General features: G+C 36.7%; 3 protein-coding genes across 3 annotated transcripts in view; 1 reads left to right on the top strand and 2 right to left on the bottom strand.

Annotated features, from left to right (window-relative positions):
* The window catches only part of LOC137401527 (uncharacterized), a 37,098-nt gene extending 36,137 nt beyond the window's left edge, over nucleotides 1–961 (top strand). The window contains exon 10 of the mRNA XM_068087928.1: nucleotides 613–961. Within this exon, the coding sequence (XP_067944029.1) occupies nucleotides 613–746 (134 nt within the window). The 3' untranslated portion in view covers nucleotides 747–961. The remainder of the gene's footprint in view (nucleotides 1–612) is intronic.
* Nucleotides 962–1,053: 92 nt separating this feature from the next.
* On the bottom strand, nucleotides 1,054–1,431 carry LOC137402502 (melatonin-related receptor-like). The gene has a single exon (XM_068089001.1). The coding sequence runs from the start codon at nucleotides 1,429–1,431 to the stop codon at nucleotides 1,054–1,056; it is 378 nt and encodes a 125-aa protein (XP_067945102.1).
* A 460-nt stretch (nucleotides 1,432–1,891) lies between these two features.
* On the bottom strand, nucleotides 1,892–18,780 carry LOC137402501 (uncharacterized). The gene is made up of 9 exons (XM_068089000.1): nucleotides 17,754–18,780; nucleotides 12,076–12,121; nucleotides 11,264–11,508; nucleotides 8,652–8,802; nucleotides 7,523–7,600; nucleotides 7,377–7,442; nucleotides 6,561–6,778; nucleotides 4,978–5,120; nucleotides 1,892–2,018 (listed from the first exon to the last, which is right to left on the bottom strand). Exons 1-9 carry the CDS (start codon nucleotides 17,994–17,996, stop codon nucleotides 1,892–1,894), a joined length of 1,317 nt encoding a protein of 438 aa, XP_067945101.1. The 5' UTR covers nucleotides 17,997–18,780.
* Between the last annotated feature and the right edge of the window lie 1,454 nt (nucleotides 18,781–20,234).

Raw genomic sequence — 20,234 nt, 5'->3', positions numbered from 1 at the left:
AGTCTGTTGTTGAAGCTATCGGCATTATATCTAAAACTAATAAGGAGTCGGTAAGTCTTAGTCTGTTGTTGAAGCTATCGACATTATATCTACAACTAATAAGGAGTCGGTAAGTGTTAGCACGTTGTTGAAGCTATCGGCATTATATCTACAACTAATAAGGAGTCGGTAAGTGTTAGTACGTTGTTGAAGCTATCGGCATTATATCTAAAACTAATAAGGAGTCGGTAAGTGTTAGTACGTTGTTGAAGCTATCGGCATTATATCTAAAACTAATAAGGAGTCGGTAGGTGTTAGTACGTTGTTGAAGCTATCGACATTATATCTACAACTAATAAGGAGTCGGTAAGTGTTAGCACGTTGTTGAAGCTATCGGCATTATATCTACAACTAATAAGGAGTCGGTAAGTGTTAGTACGTTGTTGAAGCTATCGGCGTTATATCTAAAACTAATAAAGCTACAACTATAGCAGTTTGTGTGACAGTGTCTGTTTTCTCGTCAACTTTGGATCCTCATGTTGAAGATTGGCCAAAGGAATGTCTATATACGTCAGTCACTTGGATTCTTGAAATATGACAGCGAGCCTAAAGAAGTCTTTCCTCTGTTTGTAGGAGACCCACAGACTTATATGTTCAGAGGAAATGGTACCCCACTTCTTGCAGCATGCAGTGGCTATACAAGTTTGTGTGCTTTTAGTGGTGGCAATGACATAAGAGTAACATTTGACATCCCTCCCTGTCCGTAGTTCCGCCAGCATTATGATAGCTGAGGCTATATGGTCACTGGAGGCTATAGTTAAGATATCTCAAAGAACATATTATGATCCCGATGCACACTTTTTCATTACATTGTTTTGCGGGAAGTAAATTCAAATATAAACTATTTGTTCTTTTACTATGTGTTAACTTATACTGTATCTGTTGACCAAACCATGGCTATACTAGCTGATGTTTCAAAGCGCTCGTGTTTGGTTGAGCAGTTCTGTGCAGGTACTTCAGTGACTACACAGGTTGGTGTCATCGTCATTCTGTGCTATTTGTAACAACACTGAACTAGTGATAGCTGACTGGTCCGTAGTGATAGCTGACTGGTCCGTAGTGATAGCTGGCTGGTCCGTAGTGATAGCTGGCTGGTCCGTAGTGATAGCTGGCTGGTCCGTAGTGATAGCTGGCTGATCTGTAGTGATAGCTGGCTGGTCTGTAGTGATAGCTGGCTGGTCTGTAGTGATAGCTGGCTGGTCTGTACTGATAGCTGGCTGGTCTGTAGTGATAGCTGGCTGGTCTGTACTGATAGCTGGCTGGTCTGTACTGATAGCTGGCTGGTCTGTAGTGATAGCTGGCTGGTCTGTAGTGATAGCTGGCTGGTCTGTAGTGATAGCTGGCTGGTCTGTTCTGATAGCTGGCTGGTCTGACAAGTCGAGGCTGTTCCATCATACTTACCATTTTTTAACAAATTATTGTAATGATGATCATGTTAGTGTAGTTTAAAAAAATTGAAAAATTGCACTCAGTAATTAATTATTCTCTGAATAATAGACATGTTTTATATAGTAACTTTTTTAATGGAGATTTTGCACTGAGTAATATCAGAATTAACCAAGTTTTATAGGTAATCATCAATAGCCTGGGTGTAGCAAAGATGACATTAAAATTCAGTCCAAACACGTCGATACCTGTTTTTCTGTTAAACATCTGCCAGTGTAGCCAAGGTTTTGCTATAACTCAAATTTCTGTTGTAACATACATTGAAAGAATTTGTACGCACGCACTTGTAATAACCTGTAAAATATAATATGGCAAGTGCTAGCTAGTGTCTGCCCTATCTGTTTGAAACTAGGTCATAGTTCAAGTTCAGGTCGCTTGTTAGCTTTTTCTTCCATTTGATGCAGAGCTATTCATTAGTAAATCGCTGTTTAAATATCTTCATAGAATATCTTCTGATGCAGCCTGTCATTGAATATGTAAATGGCTGGCCGCACCGCAGCTGAACTGTAGCTTCAGATGTGTGCATCTTTCGGCTGAAACAACCAAAGTATGTAAGGAATGGTCACATAAACATGGTTGGTGTCAGTTTGGCACCTCCACAGCTTCGTTGATGAGAACATTTTCCAAGAAGTACATGTATAATACTGTGTGAGTGGGAAGTAGAAGAGCTTGTCTCAACTTCAGCTTTTATTCATAGAGGCAGCAAATGCTTTTCCATTGAATCAGTTATATTCATAGAGGCAGCAAATGCTTTCCCATTGAATCAGTTATATTCATAGAGGCAGCAAATGCTTTCCCATTGAATCAGTTATATTCATAGAGGCAGCAAATACTTTCCCATTGAATCAGTTATATTCATAGAGACAGCAGATACCTTCCCATTGAATCAGTTATATTCATAGAGGCAGCAAATACTTTCCTATTGAATCAGCTATATTCATAGAGGCAGCAGATACCTTCCCATTGAATCAGTTATATTCATAGAGGCAGCAAATACTTTCTCATTGATTCACTTATATTCATAGAGACAGCGGATACCTTCCCATTGATTCAGTTATATTCATAGAGACAGCAGATACCTTTCCATTGATTCAGTTATATTCATAGAGGCAGTTATATTCATAGAGGCAGCAAATATCTTCTCATTGAATCAGTTATATTCAGAGGCAGCAAATACTTTCCCATTGAATCAGTTATATTCATAGAGGCAGCAAATACCTTCCCATTGAATCAGTTATATTCATAGAGGCAGCAAATACCTTCCCATTGATTCAGTTATATTCATAGAGGCAGCAAATACTATCCCACTGATTCAATTATATTTATAGAGGCAGCAGATACCTTCTCGCTGATTCAGCTATATTCATAGAGGCAGCAAATACCTTCTCGCTGATTCAGGTATATTCATGGAGGCAGCAGATACCTTCTCACTGATTCAGTTATGTTCATAGAGGCAGCAAATACTTTCCCGTTGATTCAGTTATATTTATAGAGGCAGCAGATACCTTCTCGCTGATTCAGGTATATTCATGGAGGCAGCAGATACCTTCTCACTGATTCAGTTATATTCATAGAGGCAGCAAATACTTTCTCGTTGATTCAGTTATATTTATAGAGGCAGCAGATACCTTCTCGCCAATTCAGGTATATTTATGGAGGCAGCAGATACCTTCTCACTGATTCAGTTATATTCATAGAGGCAGCAAATACCTTCTCCCTACCTCAGTTTTCATTCATAGAGGCAGCAAATACCTTTTCACTATCTCAGTTTTCATTCATAGAGGCAGCAAATACCTTCTCCTACCTCAGTTTTCATTCATAGAGGCAGCAAATACCTTTTCACTATCTCAGTTTTCATTCATAGAGGCAGCAAATACCTTCTCCTTACCTCAGTTTTTATTCATAGAGGCAGCAAATACCTTTTTGCTACTTCAGTTTTCATTCATAGAGGCAGCAAATACTTTCTCACTACCTCAGTTTTTATTCATAGAGGCAGCAAATACCTTTTCACTACTTCAGTTTTCATTCATAGAGGCAGCAAATACTTTCTCACTACCTCAGTTTTTATTCATAGAGGCAGCAAATACCTTCTCCCTACCTCAGTTTTCGTTCATAGAGGCAGCAAAGACCTTCTCCTTACCTCAGTTTTCATTCATAGAGGCAGCAAATACGTTTTCACTACCTCAGTTTTTATTCATAGAGGCAGCAGATGCTTTCTCACTGATGAGGTTATATTCATAGAGGCAACAAATACCTTCCCACTGATTCAGTTATTTTCATAGAGGCAACAAATACCTTCCCACTGATTCTGTAATATTCATAGAAGCAGCAAATACCTTCCCACTGATTCAGTTTTTATTCATAGAGGCAGCAAATACTTTCTCCCTACCTCAGTTTTCATTCATAGAGGTAGTGGCACCTACAGTTTCAGTGTCTAATCCTGCTACAATCATACAATGTAATGCTAATCTGTACACTTGGTTGATATCTTTAATCATAATTGTAGGACTCGAACTGCATTTATCAAAAAAAGGAATTTAGATCCGATAGTATCTCTTGTAACACGGTAGGGGGGGGTACCAGTTCCACACTTAGTTCATGGTTTAGTCCCATTTTCCAATTACTCAGCTATGTTAACACATTCCTGTTCTTTTTATAATGTAACTGTTTTATAGGCTATGTTTTATTACTTCCACCAGTCTGAAGCATTCGTTACGTTGTTTTTGCGCTTACAGCAAACATAAGCTCTCAGTATATTGGCGGAAGCAAGGATAACGCAAGTACTTTAAACTGTAGATACCTGTACTAGTTTACCACCAGTAGAGATTTGGGGAACATACAACCTGACCCAGACCTTATACATGAACAATCGTACATAGCTGCCGAGTTAAGTTTAAATATCTGTAATTATAGAAACAGTTTGGGACATTTACTTTAACCTGCATGCAAGTCGTCCGCTTTCTGAACAAACATATGAAAGAGCTACTTAGCAAGTACATGTTCATATATTTTATTTATTATAGAAAGTAAAATGTTAGAATATTTCACAATACAAACATAAGGTTTGCGAAAGTGAGTGGTCATATAGAAGGCCTGCTGTAAATGGTAATAATATAGTACCAGCTTGGTCACGGTGAGTTGATGTAAATGGTATAAACATATACCAGATCAGTACCAGATCAGTATATCAGATCATATACCAGAAACATACTACCAGGTTAGTCAGACTGGTTTCACCTTCTTTAGGAGTACAATTTCTTTGCTTCAATAATCATGCACGTTAGGCTCGAAACATTTTAAGAGAATATCAGTACAAGTTCTGTCTTTTCTGGAAAGATCTCTGGAGCATTTAAAAAATGAATAGTTTAGACACCATCAGAAGAATATAATTTTCTCACACAAACTGCGCAAGGTACTACCCTATCTTCTATCCAAAGTCCTTTTCCAGACTTGACAGGAACAAGATTTACTCCTAATTCCACTGACCCATACCCATCAGAAACTTCTGGATCTTTGTTCACGCAAACAGGGCTAGACGTGGAAAAGGGTTCTTTATACGAGTTGATCATAACTCCTGAATAGGCAGTGTCCCAGCCATGATCTGTGTTGCAACTTGTCCAACCATACACGGTGAACTACAATAAAAAAGTTTAAATTATTTCAAGTATTTAGTGGGTCATTGAGTCACCATAGCCATAGTTTTGGTTAGAGCAGTTCCTTTAAATCAAGCGCATCAGAGAGTTGACAACTTTGACCAGTGGTTGAGTCTTGCATGATGAAACATGCAATCAGAATTTGCCCAGTCTTACTTCTACATAGTTGGAGGGAATCTCTTTATGTGATATTTGATCGACATAGTATTCCCACGATCACTGACCCAGAACTGCATCCAATAGATACCTTTTTAACTTAAATTATTCACAGTTATCATAGCTTACAAAGATCACATTGTTTATAAAGTTCTTAGGCTATGGGTTTTAATGGTTTGAAACACAAGGCATGTCAGACCCAGGAACAAAGTAATCTCATATGCAGGTAGCTAAGAGTATATCGCACTAGGTGGTACTCTCCTCATGATCCTCACCAACTGTATGGATTAGACGTTTCATTAGTTTTCTTATGAGGGTACTTTCCTGTTACCGGCCTCATGATTTCTGTCAGGGTTGTTTAATTAACCCAGGATGCAATTTACGACCTAATAGCCTTCCTGATTTGTTGAAGTGGGACTTGAACAACTGTCCACAAAGCTGCTCGGTACACCTTCTTTGGTACATGCTGACCTTCCACCAAATTAACAATTCAAAGTCAAACATGTTGTAGACAATGTTTAGAGCTGCAAAGGTTAACACTATATATTTATATGGTATTAGAAGTTGTCTGATCTTACTTTTAATATATTAAGAGTTGGTTCCTATTACAGTAAATAGGATTACTATGTCCATCTGCCAGAAGCCATGCTAAAAGCATTAGAAAAAAAGACTGTCCCATACAGGATTCGAACCCAGATATTTGAACTCCCAGAGAAGCGGACTACTAACTGCACCACTCAACCACCTTGCTGCTTTAGAGAATAAGTGTGCACATAATTATTACACATGACGATCTCTCACAATGCCAGAGTACTAGTTTTATCTAAGAAAGCTTTAAATTATTGGTTGAAGCTTTCATGCGTTGTAAGAAGTTGGGATTGAGACGAAAGGAGCACAAGGAACAAGATGGCAGTGTAACCTAACTTTAAAGAAATATCTGTATATTTTACTATACCACTGATATCATTAATTGCAAGTACTATAATACGTTACCGTATGTGAGTTGTTTTATATATTGCTGTAATTTATTTGCTTTTATTATCTATTGATGCAATTATTGTTCTTCTTGCTGTATGAGTTACTTGTAAAGAATCAGAACTTTAGGCAGTGATTGACTAACTTTCAAATTCTTTTTTCATAGGTGCAGCCTCTGTAACTAAATACAACAAATCTACATATACAAGAACGTCTATTTGTTGTTTACACTTGCCAGCACCTGCTACTGTTGACAAAAATCTATCATGTGCAGAACAAGTCTAAACTTACAGCTTTGCTTCGTAATGCATGGCAGAAGGCACAGCGCATCGCCTTGCCATCAACCGGGGTGCTGAAGGCAGTCGTCACATCTTTAAGATCGAACCTAGCCATGTTGACAGCTGCCATTTCAGTGAGAGGATAGGATGTGCTATTGAATGTAAGGTCTGAAGGAAACGGGAAGCAATCCACACGGTGTGAGAATCCACCATCAACCCCAACAGCCCAACCTGAGTAGTAACAGTACGAAACTAGCTCAAAGTACACAGGCTAAAACGCTTGATGCAGAATTAAAAAGGAACTATTACTATACAATTATGGTGAGGCTAGTCAACGATTCAGTTGTCTCATTATCAGCATGTAGAGAAGTTTGTAGATTTGTAGAGCTATGATTGTAGAGTTTGATTGTGTAAAGTACATTGAAAGACAAAAAGAAAAGGCTGTGACATTCCTGCTGCACATTATTATTTCTAACCATTTACTATTGATTCAAAAGTCACCTAAATTATTACCGATCCATCTGAGAGTCATCTTAAACAAATCTCAAATAAAACTGATTTCAAACACTGTTTAAAAGATTATAATAGAAATTGTAATCTGTACAATGAGGTACAAATATACATAAACTATTCCTCATTTGTCAATTACGAAGGCTTATGAATAAATGGAGTGCCAGCTATCATTCAGCTCTTATGTTATGATTATCTCTAGAAATGACAGCAACTAACTGCTTTTGTTGTAGACAATTACACGTAAACACTTCTAAAATAAAACACTTGAAAGACTACATAGTACTTTCTAGAATACCGCAGACCCTGAGTAGCTTACCATCATAGATGGGCAGTCCTGTCGCGCATTGAGATGTTCCCCAGGAGGTGTAAGTAGCGTCCTTTCCTGTAACACGTAATACAAGCTTTAGTAACAGTTATTTGTGCTCCATACAAGACTAGCAGAATTATTAGCTGAAATCTTACCTTCAGCCTGCTGCAGCAGTGAAAGTACAGAGTTCCAAAGTACATCATCTCCTCCACTGGTTCTTCCTTTTCTAATCACTAAAGAAAAGGCACATTCTAATTGCATAAGAAGTTATAACATCTTTAGTTAGCTTGTTCCCGCCGCATCCACAACTAATGATCTTGATCTCCATAAAATGGACAAAATTCCTCATAATCTATGCATTCTTCAGAGATAACTCTAACCACATTTGTTCCTTGAATGTTCTTAACCCCTCATTCTGTTCCTTGAAGGCAGCTTAATTAAGCAAGAAGATTTTGCCACAGTTCGGCCCCTCATGTCATGATGAAAATTATTAGGCTTCCTATTGCCTGCTTTAGGTTTTCTGCCAGTTGTCTCCCTTAGCACAGGAGCAATTTAAGACCCCTGACCTATTGCATGGAAATCCAGCATGCTAACCACTACATCACAACTGCTCTGTGAATTAAATTAACTTACCTCTATTTTATTATTTTATTTTTGAAGGTAACTTACCTTCGAACTTACCCTAGTCTTATCTCTTATAGATGAGTTAGACTTAATAGAATAGAATAAGAGATGAGACATCTGCCATAGAACAGGGAAAAGATTGTGATGTACTGATACCGACAACACTGATTGAGTGATTAAGTGAATTAAATCTGGTGCCGCCCCCTCAATATTATAGTTTTAAGTAACATAATGAGACTAGCTGAATAAGAGCTGAATACTAGCTTGTAAGAGTAATAAAATAATCACCCAATGAATTTGAGTAACTTAAGCTAGTCTAAGTCTTTACTATAATAAGAGCTGTTAGGCCAGTTTGACGTTATGACGCATCAGTTATGCTAGCACAACTGCACAAGTATGAGCACAATTATTCTGTAGTATGGCAAGGAAAACATAGTTCAAATCCAGTGCGAAGGGGATTTTTCGTATATAAACCCTTATCGCTATATCAGAACACACGAATAACATATGACAAATACTGAGATTTATATATAACCAAGACACTATATAACCATATATATAACCAAGACACTATATAACCATATATATCACCAAGACATATATGACCAAGACACTATATAACCAAGACATATATATAACCATATATATGACCAGACAAACCAGAGACTTGAGCTCTAAAGCCTGTTCGAGTGACACTTGTGTCTGTCTTGAATTCAGCTACAATTGGTCCGTCAAACTCTATGTCACTGATAGCTGATCTGTTTCCACAAAGCTTGGCTAGCAGGGGGCCTCCTTTGCCTCCCCCATATATCTATCAAAATTAACAGAATATAAATATAAAAAATAACAATTAAAAATTTACAATATCATATGGTTGGTGATTTTTTTGATGATTGAGATATATGCCTAGACGCCTACAACTCATACAGTGTGGAAAACCTTACAGCATAGAATTATTTCAGCAAAGACATCTGTAACTCGTATAATGTGTATACTTAAAATACATAAAATCACTTTGCCATATATACATCTACGACTCACTTAGAACGCATAACTTTAGTTCATCAAATCTACATCATATTCCAGCATATCTTATTCCAGCGAATGGTCTTGCCAAATCTTAGCATCTTTTTACTTACCTAAGCTAAAAAAATTTTTACGTCAATTAAAGATTTCGAGATTTTTCATGATTTGTGTCCTCATTTTCTACATGACAGTTACAGATCCTCAACTCCTTTCAACTTACGTGATATGAACAAACTGCATACAACATTTAACATTTTATTCTGAAAATATCATTGCTAGCTGATTTAATAGTCTTTCACTTAATATTCATTCTTTTAGCAGAGCAAGTATTTTGAACACTATACTGTATGTCAGGGGTTCCCAAACTATTTCATTCAGTTCTCCCTTATGCCTTTTTATAAAATTGATTCCCCAAATACTTGGAACTCACATGACTAAAAACAACCGATACAAATTATAATCCCATTTTATTGTACATACCAAACATATAACAACATATTATTAATTTTTATCCTGCACGCATACAACACACAACAATACATGACGGTCGGCATCTCGTTGAATTGGTTTTTGATTAGGTTAACCTACTATCCAATCAAAATCTGGATAGATGTGTTCACATATATCTGAGTTCTGTCTAGTAGCTCATTATTAGCAACTAGTGATAAAACCAAAATTTTAAATGATGAAACCCAAACTCTCACGGCACTGCAGGACATAAATTAAAAACTTAACAAATCAGACACGTCTCTGTTCCCCTCTTGTATATTCAAAATTTTCCCTAGAGGAAATTCCGCCCCTAGGGGGGAGGAATTCCCTCTAGGGAAAAAGAATTCCCCCTAGGAGGGAAATCCTCCTCCCTAGGGGGAATTCCTTCCCCTAGGGAAATTCCTCCCTGGTTGGGAATCCCTGCTATATATCAAACCATTTATTCGATTTTAGTGGATCATTGTTGGCCTTTTGTTGTATTATTATAATTGTTGTGTGGCATAATCTAAAAAACGTTTTTATTTGAAATGAAATTATTGCCACATAAAGTAATACATATTCATTGAAACTTTTCAGCATAAATACCTGCAAGCCTTATGTTGCACTCCAGTTTACAAAGTGTTCTACGAATGGGCAGTAAATTTTCTCAACGCAGAGTATTATGATTCCATTCACATACAAATGTTCATTTGATTTAAAATTTGATCAAACATTTGATTCTACATTAGAAGTAATTTTAATTTATGGCATTTCGAGTTTAGTGAAAACCTGTTTCATATGTAAATCTGGCTGCAGAAGAAATTATAAAAAACAGAAAAAATATTACAATTATACATATAAAATATGAAAAGTTAGTTTAAATGTCCTGTAGTCTAAATTAGAGTAAGTTACAATACCTGTTTCTATCACTGCTTACCTACTCATCCTCTATCTGTTGCAGTGCTAGGACTAGACTTCCTTCCACTGCCTCTAGGCTCAAGTTACAATAAAAACCTATGTTACTGAGTATTCTTTTTATTAGGTAATTTGCTTTATCGTTCTTATAATTAATTTATCTTTGAGTTATCAAAGTTTTGCTATTAAAAATTAAATGAATTTATATACCTGTATATAAATGCGAGTGTCTGTCATTTAAGTATCCAGATAAAATACTCACAAACAAAACCTGCTTTGCACTGGATTGGGCCCAAAACCATCAGTTTTGCAAACAGGTGAGTTAACTACTACACCATTGCTATACAATTGAATATCTGTGCACATGCTGCATACCCCGGCCTACCGCAATTGGCATCTTTAATGGTGATTGGTTAAAATATCCACGCTTCCCGTGGTAACTACTGTAATTTACTAAAAGACCAATCTTCCGAAAAAAATACGTGCGCAGACTTCCCCAAAATGTTATAAATAAATGTACATATAGCATATATAGCATATAGCATACACTTAATTAGACTTATAGTACACAAAGAAATAAACAAACAACATTTAAAAGTTAGAATGATGAATGTTGTATATATGTAGATTAAATATAAGTTCTCTGAGCATAATTTATCCATGCCACGCCTGCCATGCAACTAGTTACAGTAAATTCCTACGGAAATATTTGAACCCAATGTACCATGGTTTTAACGAGAAAAGAACATTCTAGAAGGAAAGAAATTGATATTTGGAAGTTCTGATGTAATTTTAAGCACAGAATGCTTTAGCTTGCTGCAGTAAACTATAAAAAGGTGAAGTCAAGGTGTATTGGTACTAACATTCAGGTGGTCATAGATACAGTTCTCATGACTTTCTATGCTCATTTCATTGATGAAAGATAGCCGGAGACCGACATCTTTAAGTGAATGACTCCCTTTATAGGCCTCCGGTTTTGGGAACTCAAGGACAAAGCTCCAGTTGCACCAGAGACGATTTCCGTAACTATTTGGGTAGTTGGGAGAAGCAAAGGTGTATGTTTGAGTGCTGTTCCTGCTGATGTAGAAAGTCCCGCCACACTCTGAAGCTGACCAATAGACAAACATACATGTTTTATATATAATCTAGAAGGTTCCACAACACTCAACTTCATCTCATGATTATATATGACTATATGACTGATCTAGAAGGTTCCACAACACTCAACTTCATCTCATGATTATATATGACTATATGACTGATCTAGAAGGTTCCACAACACTCAACTTCATCTCATGATTATATATGACTATATGACTATATGACTGATCTAGAAGGTTCCACAACACTCAACTTCATCTCATGATTATATATGGCTATATGACTGATCTAGAAGGTTCCACAACACTCAACTTCATCTCATGATTATGTATGACTATTATATGACTATATAATAGATAATATATAATAATGACAATATATGACTACACAAGTTATCTATACCTATTGAACATATACTCAACAATTTGTCTACTATTTACTGCAACTGCCTAATCGCTTTGATATCATTTTATAAAGAACAGTAATGACATCACAGTCCTCTCGATTTTTCCATAAGCCACACAGACTACAAGAACACATGCGGATGAATGCATACATGTAGTGTGCTACTTACACTGCCGTTTTTTCCTGCTTCCATGTTCTGATATGATGTCTTCATTCTACAGGAGTACATTTTAGAAACATTAACAAACAGTGTTTAAAGTGTACAGTCTGAAATCTTCATAACAAAATCTTTCAAAAATTAGGCTTCTGAACGAAGTGATTATAGCAAGCTGAAACTTTTTGGCATTAATCTTTACTGGTTTATTTTGTTCAACAATCAACCACAATCGTCCTAAACTCAATCGTTAAACATCTTAACCAACCAACAGTTAAGATTAACACTTTGAAATTATTGACTAATTTGGTGGGTGATAAAAGTTTTACTTAACCAAACACCCGTGCAATATAGAATCGAACCACAAATATGATCTTAACTGCGGCAACTGCAAATTACAATGTGTTTTGTACGCGCTTACACGAAGATAAGTTATCTTTAAAAAACAGAAAACTATGTACCTATTAGCTCTTCAATAAAACCAATTCACTAATATCTATTATATTAGTGATGTTATAAATCTTTGTGTTCATTAGTTCTAAAGATTAACTGAACCAGCCATGAAAGTGTAACAGCCGCAGTGAGTTTACGTGTCCAACGCAGAGTTGGCTCAGCAATTAGCCAGCACTCCCACACCATCGCATTTTATGTTGGGCATAGTCACTTGTACTAATGTATTTTATTACAGTATGCTACTCCAGATAACAATCTTATCACTGATTGTAACAATGATTTAGGCCGTGGGCCAAGGCATTTCATTTTGCATTTTTATTGGCACTGCAGTGGCTCTTTGCAGTGGCATTTTTTTGCAGTTGATAGATAGGTTTGCTGGTTTAGAATTAATTCCAATGAGTTGCCATGCCTACCATTCCCACTAGTGGGAGAATTTTCCCATTTTAGGTTTGGTAGATTTTAAGGAGTTGTCTCCTTTCACCCTAAAATGTAATTGGCTCTTTACGGAGTGAGTCACAGTTTGTCCATATGTTATAAAAATCAAAGGAATCGTCTGCAATAATTTATTTTCTTGTCACGAATTCATGGTTTGAGCTCTGACATGGCTTGTGTAGCCCACATACATGGTTCTCAAGAAATTAGTTTGATAAACATTGACTAAGCACACAAGTCAAACACTTATTCGCTGTCTAGAAAGCTGGGAAAACACTTTTTAAAGGGACTGAAAGGTCCGTTTCCATTGGTGTATGCCTTCAACCTTTCCAGATTCACTTAGCATGCTATCAGAGACTGACTAACAACAGCAAGATTGAGCTTGCTAGAAACACACAGTGAAGTGAGTATTTTTAGACTTGAGATGCTTTATCAAACATTTAAGGGGAGACTGTGACTTGTAATTATTCTATAAAGTAATTATTATGTAGTTTAATCACATAATTAATAATCTTTATTAAGATGGAAGGAATGCTGACATTGTAATCTGTACAAACTAGTAATTGTGGCAACTGATCAAGATCCTGGAATTCAGTTTGAAAAATAAATAAATTTCAATCCAGCAAGCCATTAACTATTAGTTTTGCCCTTGTTTATCAAATGAACAAATCATGTCTGTATTCACTCTTGTTTATTGGTATAAGCTGACTAAGTGATAGTGATTTCCCCAGTCAATGTTGTCCTGGCATTCATTTAGCTACGTAAAGAGAGTCGGAAACCTGCTACTCATAATACACCTTGTCAAGATGAAGATGAGCAACCAAAGAAAATCACAAGATCCAATTCTGATGTCTGCTTGTACGCATCAGGACCTACATTTGAACATGTATGCATGATTTGTGAGAAGAAGGTGTGGTACTAGTCACGCAAATCAACTATTTGCAAGGCTGTCTTCCATGGGGCCAAGAATGTGTCTGCTGGTATATCCATCTATCCTGTGAACTAACTCAAAGGTTGACTTGCAAAATAATTCACATTACAATTATTTGGTATCAAGAGATTCACCATGTCTTACTCTGCTTTGTTGTAGGTGCAAAATATGTGGAAATGTGATTAAAAGCTCGTAAAAGCTCAAAAACGAACAGTTAATCGCAGCCATCATGAAAATGCCGTAGTTTGAAATCTCTTTATTTCGATGACGTATTCAAACATTGTGGTTATTGTTTTGACATGTGATGTTATCATGTGAAATTAAAGGCCAATAAAAGGCTCAATATAAAACATCTTGTAGCACTAGTTTATGACAAACACTTCGGGTTCTACCGGAAAGCCCTTATCAAATATAAATGCTCGCTACTTTACAGTTTCGTTTCAGCCTGGTCTAATCATCTAGTCGTAATCTGATCATGTGACCCATACTTCCTGCCAAATGGCGCAAACAACTTCTGCAGCATTTTTCGACTATTACAGGTGACGAACAGGCTCGTCATGTTTATCAGAGGATGGTATGCACTCCTTCGAGCTAAGGTTAAAAAATTAAACGAATTTTTACGGTAGGTTTTGAGATATCAGTGCTCAAAGCGACAGCATTACAATGATGATGAAATAGACGCGTAAAAACAATAAACACGGTTTTATTGAATGCGTGAAGTATATTTGTGAAAAAATTTCGACGATTGAGGTTGCATGAAAGTGTAACCAGGCGCCATCTCATTCAACTACGTCCTATTTGAGTCGTTTTGGAAAGGGATTTCAATCTACAGCGTTTTCGTGATGGCGGTGATTAACCGTTCGTTTTTGAGCTTTTAAGAGCTTTTAATCACATTCCCACATATTTGGCACCTACAACACATCAAAGTAAGACATGGCGAATCTTTTGATACCAAATAACTGTAATGTGAATTTTGTTGCAAGTCAACCTTTAAAGAACATGATCAAGATGCGATTGCTTTAGAGATGGCTTCTTATAACAAGTGTTGTGACGATTATATCTGCCATGCTTGATACACAGCTGCGTAAGTGGTGAAAATGTTGATCAATATTGCCTTGACAGAATCAATTAAGATTGTTCACCACTTATCTATGGTACCTTTAGAACATTTCAAGAGACAAGCACAGAGCTGTGCTTCTAACTCTAGTTTTTGGATATTATAGCCAATGTTTCCAGAGGGCTACTGAGTTAAAAACCTTCTCAGAGGAACAGTGCGTATCTATGGCAGACATGATTAAACTGCCGAAATTGCAGTGACTTCAAGCTATTGAAGCTGTGTTTCATCGTTGTGGATGCCATGACGCTTATCCAAGCCCCGCCTGCCAGTGCCATTCCTTCAAAATTCAATCAACTTGCTGATACCATTCTTGATGTGCTTATTGCTCAGGCTAAGAAGTAGGGATGGCATTTGTAGTTTGGAAAGGTGCGGTCGACTATCGTTGGAGTTGTCCCACCGATAGCAATAGCTATCGAATTATCAATGAGCAGACTGAGTTTACCGATAGTTATCGCGTGGCTGCTGGTAAAACTATCGTATTATTGTGCCTAAAAGGATCGAGGGTTGTGGGAAGGGAAAAATAAAAGCTGCAGAATAAAATCTGCAGAAAAACAACAAAAATTACATGTATCTGCAAAACTATCAAGTTATATTATTTTTTATTATTCGGTAACGATATATAAGTTTCAGATGTTCTGATAGGCTAAAAATTGGCAACATATTCATATCGAGAAGACAACTACCGACTATCGCAGTCGACTATAGAGCTATCGTGCAATCCTACCAAGAAGTACAAAGCTGCTTTTATGGATTTTGTGATTGAAAATTATTGCAAGAATAGAATCAAGGGGAGTGAGTGAAGCTAAAGGTGAAAAGGTGATAAGAAACTAGAAACTAGAAAGCAATCTTCATTTTAGTAATAAAGCTGTGAAGATATCAAACTGAAAAACTTCTGTAAAGTCTTGCAGCAACAAGAAAGTTACGTTTGCACTCATTGTTTCACACTGGAAGACTTCAGTCAAGCATGATACTATGATACTCTATACTACAACAACAAGATCATGCTACCGGCTTAATATTAACCCTTATGCTCAACCCACCACTAATAGAGGGCCCCTACTTTGGCTTGCGATTACAAAGAGGCCGACACGCGTCTCATGCTGCATGCATCTCATGCTGCTGATGACTATTCACTATCGGTGATCGAATCTTTTGAACTAGATGTTGCTATCATGGCACTTGCAAGTGGTAAGAATATTAATTGCCGATTCCGATTTTCTTATTGGACAGAAAGATGAGAATTGGCTATTAGATGTCAGTGGCTACTAAGCTCAGAGATAATCTACCAATGTGAAAATCTCCTAGGTTTGCACAGTTTCCCTAGCTGTGATGCAGTTTCATTCTTTGTGGGCAAAGGGAAAAGATTCATAGGAAACTCATCAAAACAGAGGTCGACCTTCAGCAGGCAATGAAAGGACTCTGAGAATCATTCAAGTTCTGGTTCAACTTTATTCTCTCTGTGAGACTTACACATGAGACTTACACACTAGACTTACACATGAGACTTACACGTGAGACTTACACATGCAGACTCTATGGCCAAAAAATAGCACCCAGGAAAATGGCAGACTTCAACTGACTAAGGGACAGGCTTTTTGTATCCAGGTCTGGGGCGAGTCAGTCCCTCAGACCTGACAGGAATATTGTTAGCTATTTTCCCTCCCTCCATGACTGCCTTCAATCGCTGAAAGAAAATGTCCAGTGTGCCAATCATGTAGCCGCTACCTACATGTATATGGAAAGAGGCAACAACACAATTTGCCGATGCACAATTTCCTTCTTTACATGGGTGAATACTGGGTTAGAAAAACGATGGGTATGCAGTAAAGTGTCATACCAGAATCATCGCCCACCTAATATTCTACAAGCAGTTCTAACTAAGTGTCAAAAATCCAGGTGCCGAGGGAACTGATGTGCCAGTATCATGGTAAAGCTGCCTTACACAGAGCTTTGCAAATGCGTGCACTAAAACAAAACTGAAGCAGCAGTAGCAGAGGATGCTGATGGTGAAAACAATGACTAAAAACTCAACAAATTGAACAAATAGTTAGGATATGCGATATGTTGAAATATCCCAACTGGTTTAGTAGGACTGTTGATATCAGCTACTAATAATACTACTAATAATAATGCTAATAATAATCACCTTGTTCACACTGCCTGCGGCGTTCTTATTAATTTCTATGATTCATCAGTGTCAGGTTATAAAACATAATTATAATGTTTTGAATTTTTTTGTAAAATCAAGCTGTTAAACCATAAGTATACAGTACACATGTACGTGTAACAATCATAACATATGGAATGTTAGAAAATAGATAGAAGATGAAGTTTGACATCACCACTGACTTCCTAAACTACTGCAAAATGATTATGAGAAAAAGTTGGAAATTTGACGCTTCTATGGAAGGAATCTTATTTACGGAGGAGATAAATCCTAAAAAATCATTTTTATCAAATGTTTTATAGAAGTGGGAATGGCCGCTGTGGCAACTTTTCAGTTTTGAATTTTCCATACCAAAATTAGTCTAAATCACTGCAGAAATTGGCACTGAAAGGGGTGCCAACGAAACTTCATTTCTAGAGCTCTTTTGCCTGCGCGGCCCACAGCCTAATGTGTTCCAAGGTATCCAATGAACTTGGGGTTTACCGCCCTTGTTACAAAGGACAGCTATTAATAGGTATGTGTTTATAGCATACCTTGAGAAACAACGGCGGCGGTTTTTAACACGTTCAACGATATTAAGTGGTACCACTTACTCTCTTATCGTTTTCTTCAGTTTTCCAAAACACGTTTGCTTTTTCCTCACCAGCATTCGGCTTGGCAGTAATTGTAGAGTCAGACTTTGTTTTTGAAGTCATCAACCTGAGGGCATCTAGCTCATTACGTACAGCAGACAACTCTGAAAATAGGTATACGCTGCAAGCTAAAGAAGCAAAGCTGAGGAAACTTGCTATGCCTACGCAGAACTGCATTTGGTGCGAATTCTTTCCTGACCCCATTCTCAGGATCGCTTGCTAAGACTGTTTTCGATGGTTAGATCAGCTTTACTAGTAGGGAAGATGATTGAAACAATCTAGTGGTGGATCCAACTGATTTTTGGCTTTGTTGTAAAAGTTCTATAATCAACAAGTCAGATGTATATATTCATTAGTAATCATGGAAAGTCTAAAACTTTATGCTAGAATTGTCATATTAAAGATTCAATAAGAAAATAATCCATCGATATTTCAATTAAACAAAACTTAGTAGAATTACTGACTGTATCTCTACGCCAACTTTGCACATACTTTTAGTGTTAATCTGATATTTATTAATGATGTTAAATTCGTAATACGCTCAAAACTAAACATACATCATGTTGCCATGGCGACGGCTTGGCAATCTGAAGATATTAGAACAGAAGGAATGGGGAAGTTTAAAGCTGGTCTGGCCCGAGATCTCAGCAACAAGCAAGCAAAAACATCCTTAATTTCTGTGAAAAAATACTCTGCTTAAATCATCTGCATCTGATTATGAAAAGAAAATATTCTCTGGAAGATAAGGATTATCTCTTATTTATCCTTTTTAGCCATTTCATATTGATAAATTATTATTACAGATTTATTAGCTAACAAGTGATTTCTATTAAATAAGCCATGTTATGGTTTCAACTTTCAACTTCATGATACAAAGATTGACAATACTATATTATATATAGTATATTATATATATATAATAATATATAATATAGTATATATATACTATATTGTATATAGAGAAAAGTTCTTACCTCAACCATAGCATGCCAGTCATTTGGTAGTTATGATGGTTTTAGGACTGATTTAAAGCAGTACTTTCTGGACTCTCTGGAATAGATTTGTTCTGATTTCTATTGCTTAGACAACTTTGTTTTTCTTCATTGACAACCAATCTCATCTGTTAACTCAGGTTCTGCGCTTCGAATAACCATGCTACTGCGCATATGGGCCCTCATTGCACCTTAATTTTCTATTATCTTGTTATGTCATGATATAATGCAAAATAAAACAAACAAACAATTGTTTAGGTTTCACAAGATATATGCACGTAACAAGCCTTCTACCACCCAGACAAACATTCATAAAGTAAGCCACTTAGATTAAACTTGTCTTTTTATAGAGTTTGCAGAACGAAAGGTCGAAATTTTATAGATGTAACATTCGACTTGGTAGACCAGCACTTTAGCACTTTAACTTTAATCAGAACTGCACGAGTTCTGATTAAAGTTATACCAGAATTGCAGAATAATTGTGGGTATAGCTATTACAGCTGATAATTCTTCATGGCTGCCTTCTTCACTCGACTGCCAGAGCATTAATAATCAACAGAAGGAAGTGTTGTTTACTAGAATGGCACGTGAACAAAAGGGTAGGTTTAGCACTACGTAGGTTCAGAGGATGAATAAGTCGTAGAAATATTGGATGTAACTTACTCTCACTTACACTAGATCTAGTTTCAATTTACATAATTTATCTATTTGCTATCATTTGGCCGCTTGCATTTTTACCAGTTTTTGTTATTTTATTTACACAATTGTATTATTTGGACTAATTTCAAACCTCATATGCTGGAATTAGTTCATACATAAAGTCAAATATTTGCTGGAAGTTTTCATCAAATGTCAAAAACTCATATATACAGGTCATGCTACGAAAGCGTTTATTAAGGTTTAAGTCTTCCATTAACACATGGCCACACTTTCTTTACTGAGACAAAAGCATTGGGAACACAACTCCTACTTCAAAACTATTGTCATGGATATCTCTAACTTTTTTAGGCTTTCTCAGTTTTGATAGCTTTGTTAACTATGAAAAGCTATCAAAAAGTTAACAAAAGCTATATTTTCTTTCAACATCAAATTAACATGCGATGCAGTGCTTCATGTATCAGTATTCAGTAACTCTGATAGTCATTTGTCTGTGACTTGAGCCAATATGATGCCAGTTCAGCTCGATAAGTTTGTCATCTACATACCAGCCTACTGTGAATCAATAAAAATGTCGCAGCAAGTAAAAGAAGGAATTCTGCCAGCGGATGTAACAACTGGTTCACATTATATCTTGGTGGTTGTCTCTGTAGGGATATCTCGTGGTTGTCCTCTCAACAATTATTCGTTGACTACGCGCGCTGTAAACTGAATACTTCGCTGGCGCGCCAGTATTTCGGGAAACATTGCAGCTGCCAAACTTTTATTATATTGTTCGTGGCCAACAACGACA

The sequence above is a fragment of the Watersipora subatra genome, chromosome 8, assembly GCF_963576615.1.
Source record: "Watersipora subatra chromosome 8, tzWatSuba1.1, whole genome shotgun sequence".
Lineage (NCBI taxonomy): Eukaryota > Metazoa > Bryozoa > Gymnolaemata > Cheilostomatida > Watersiporidae > Watersipora > Watersipora subatra.
This window is presented reverse-complemented; position numbering and strand designations above follow the sequence as displayed.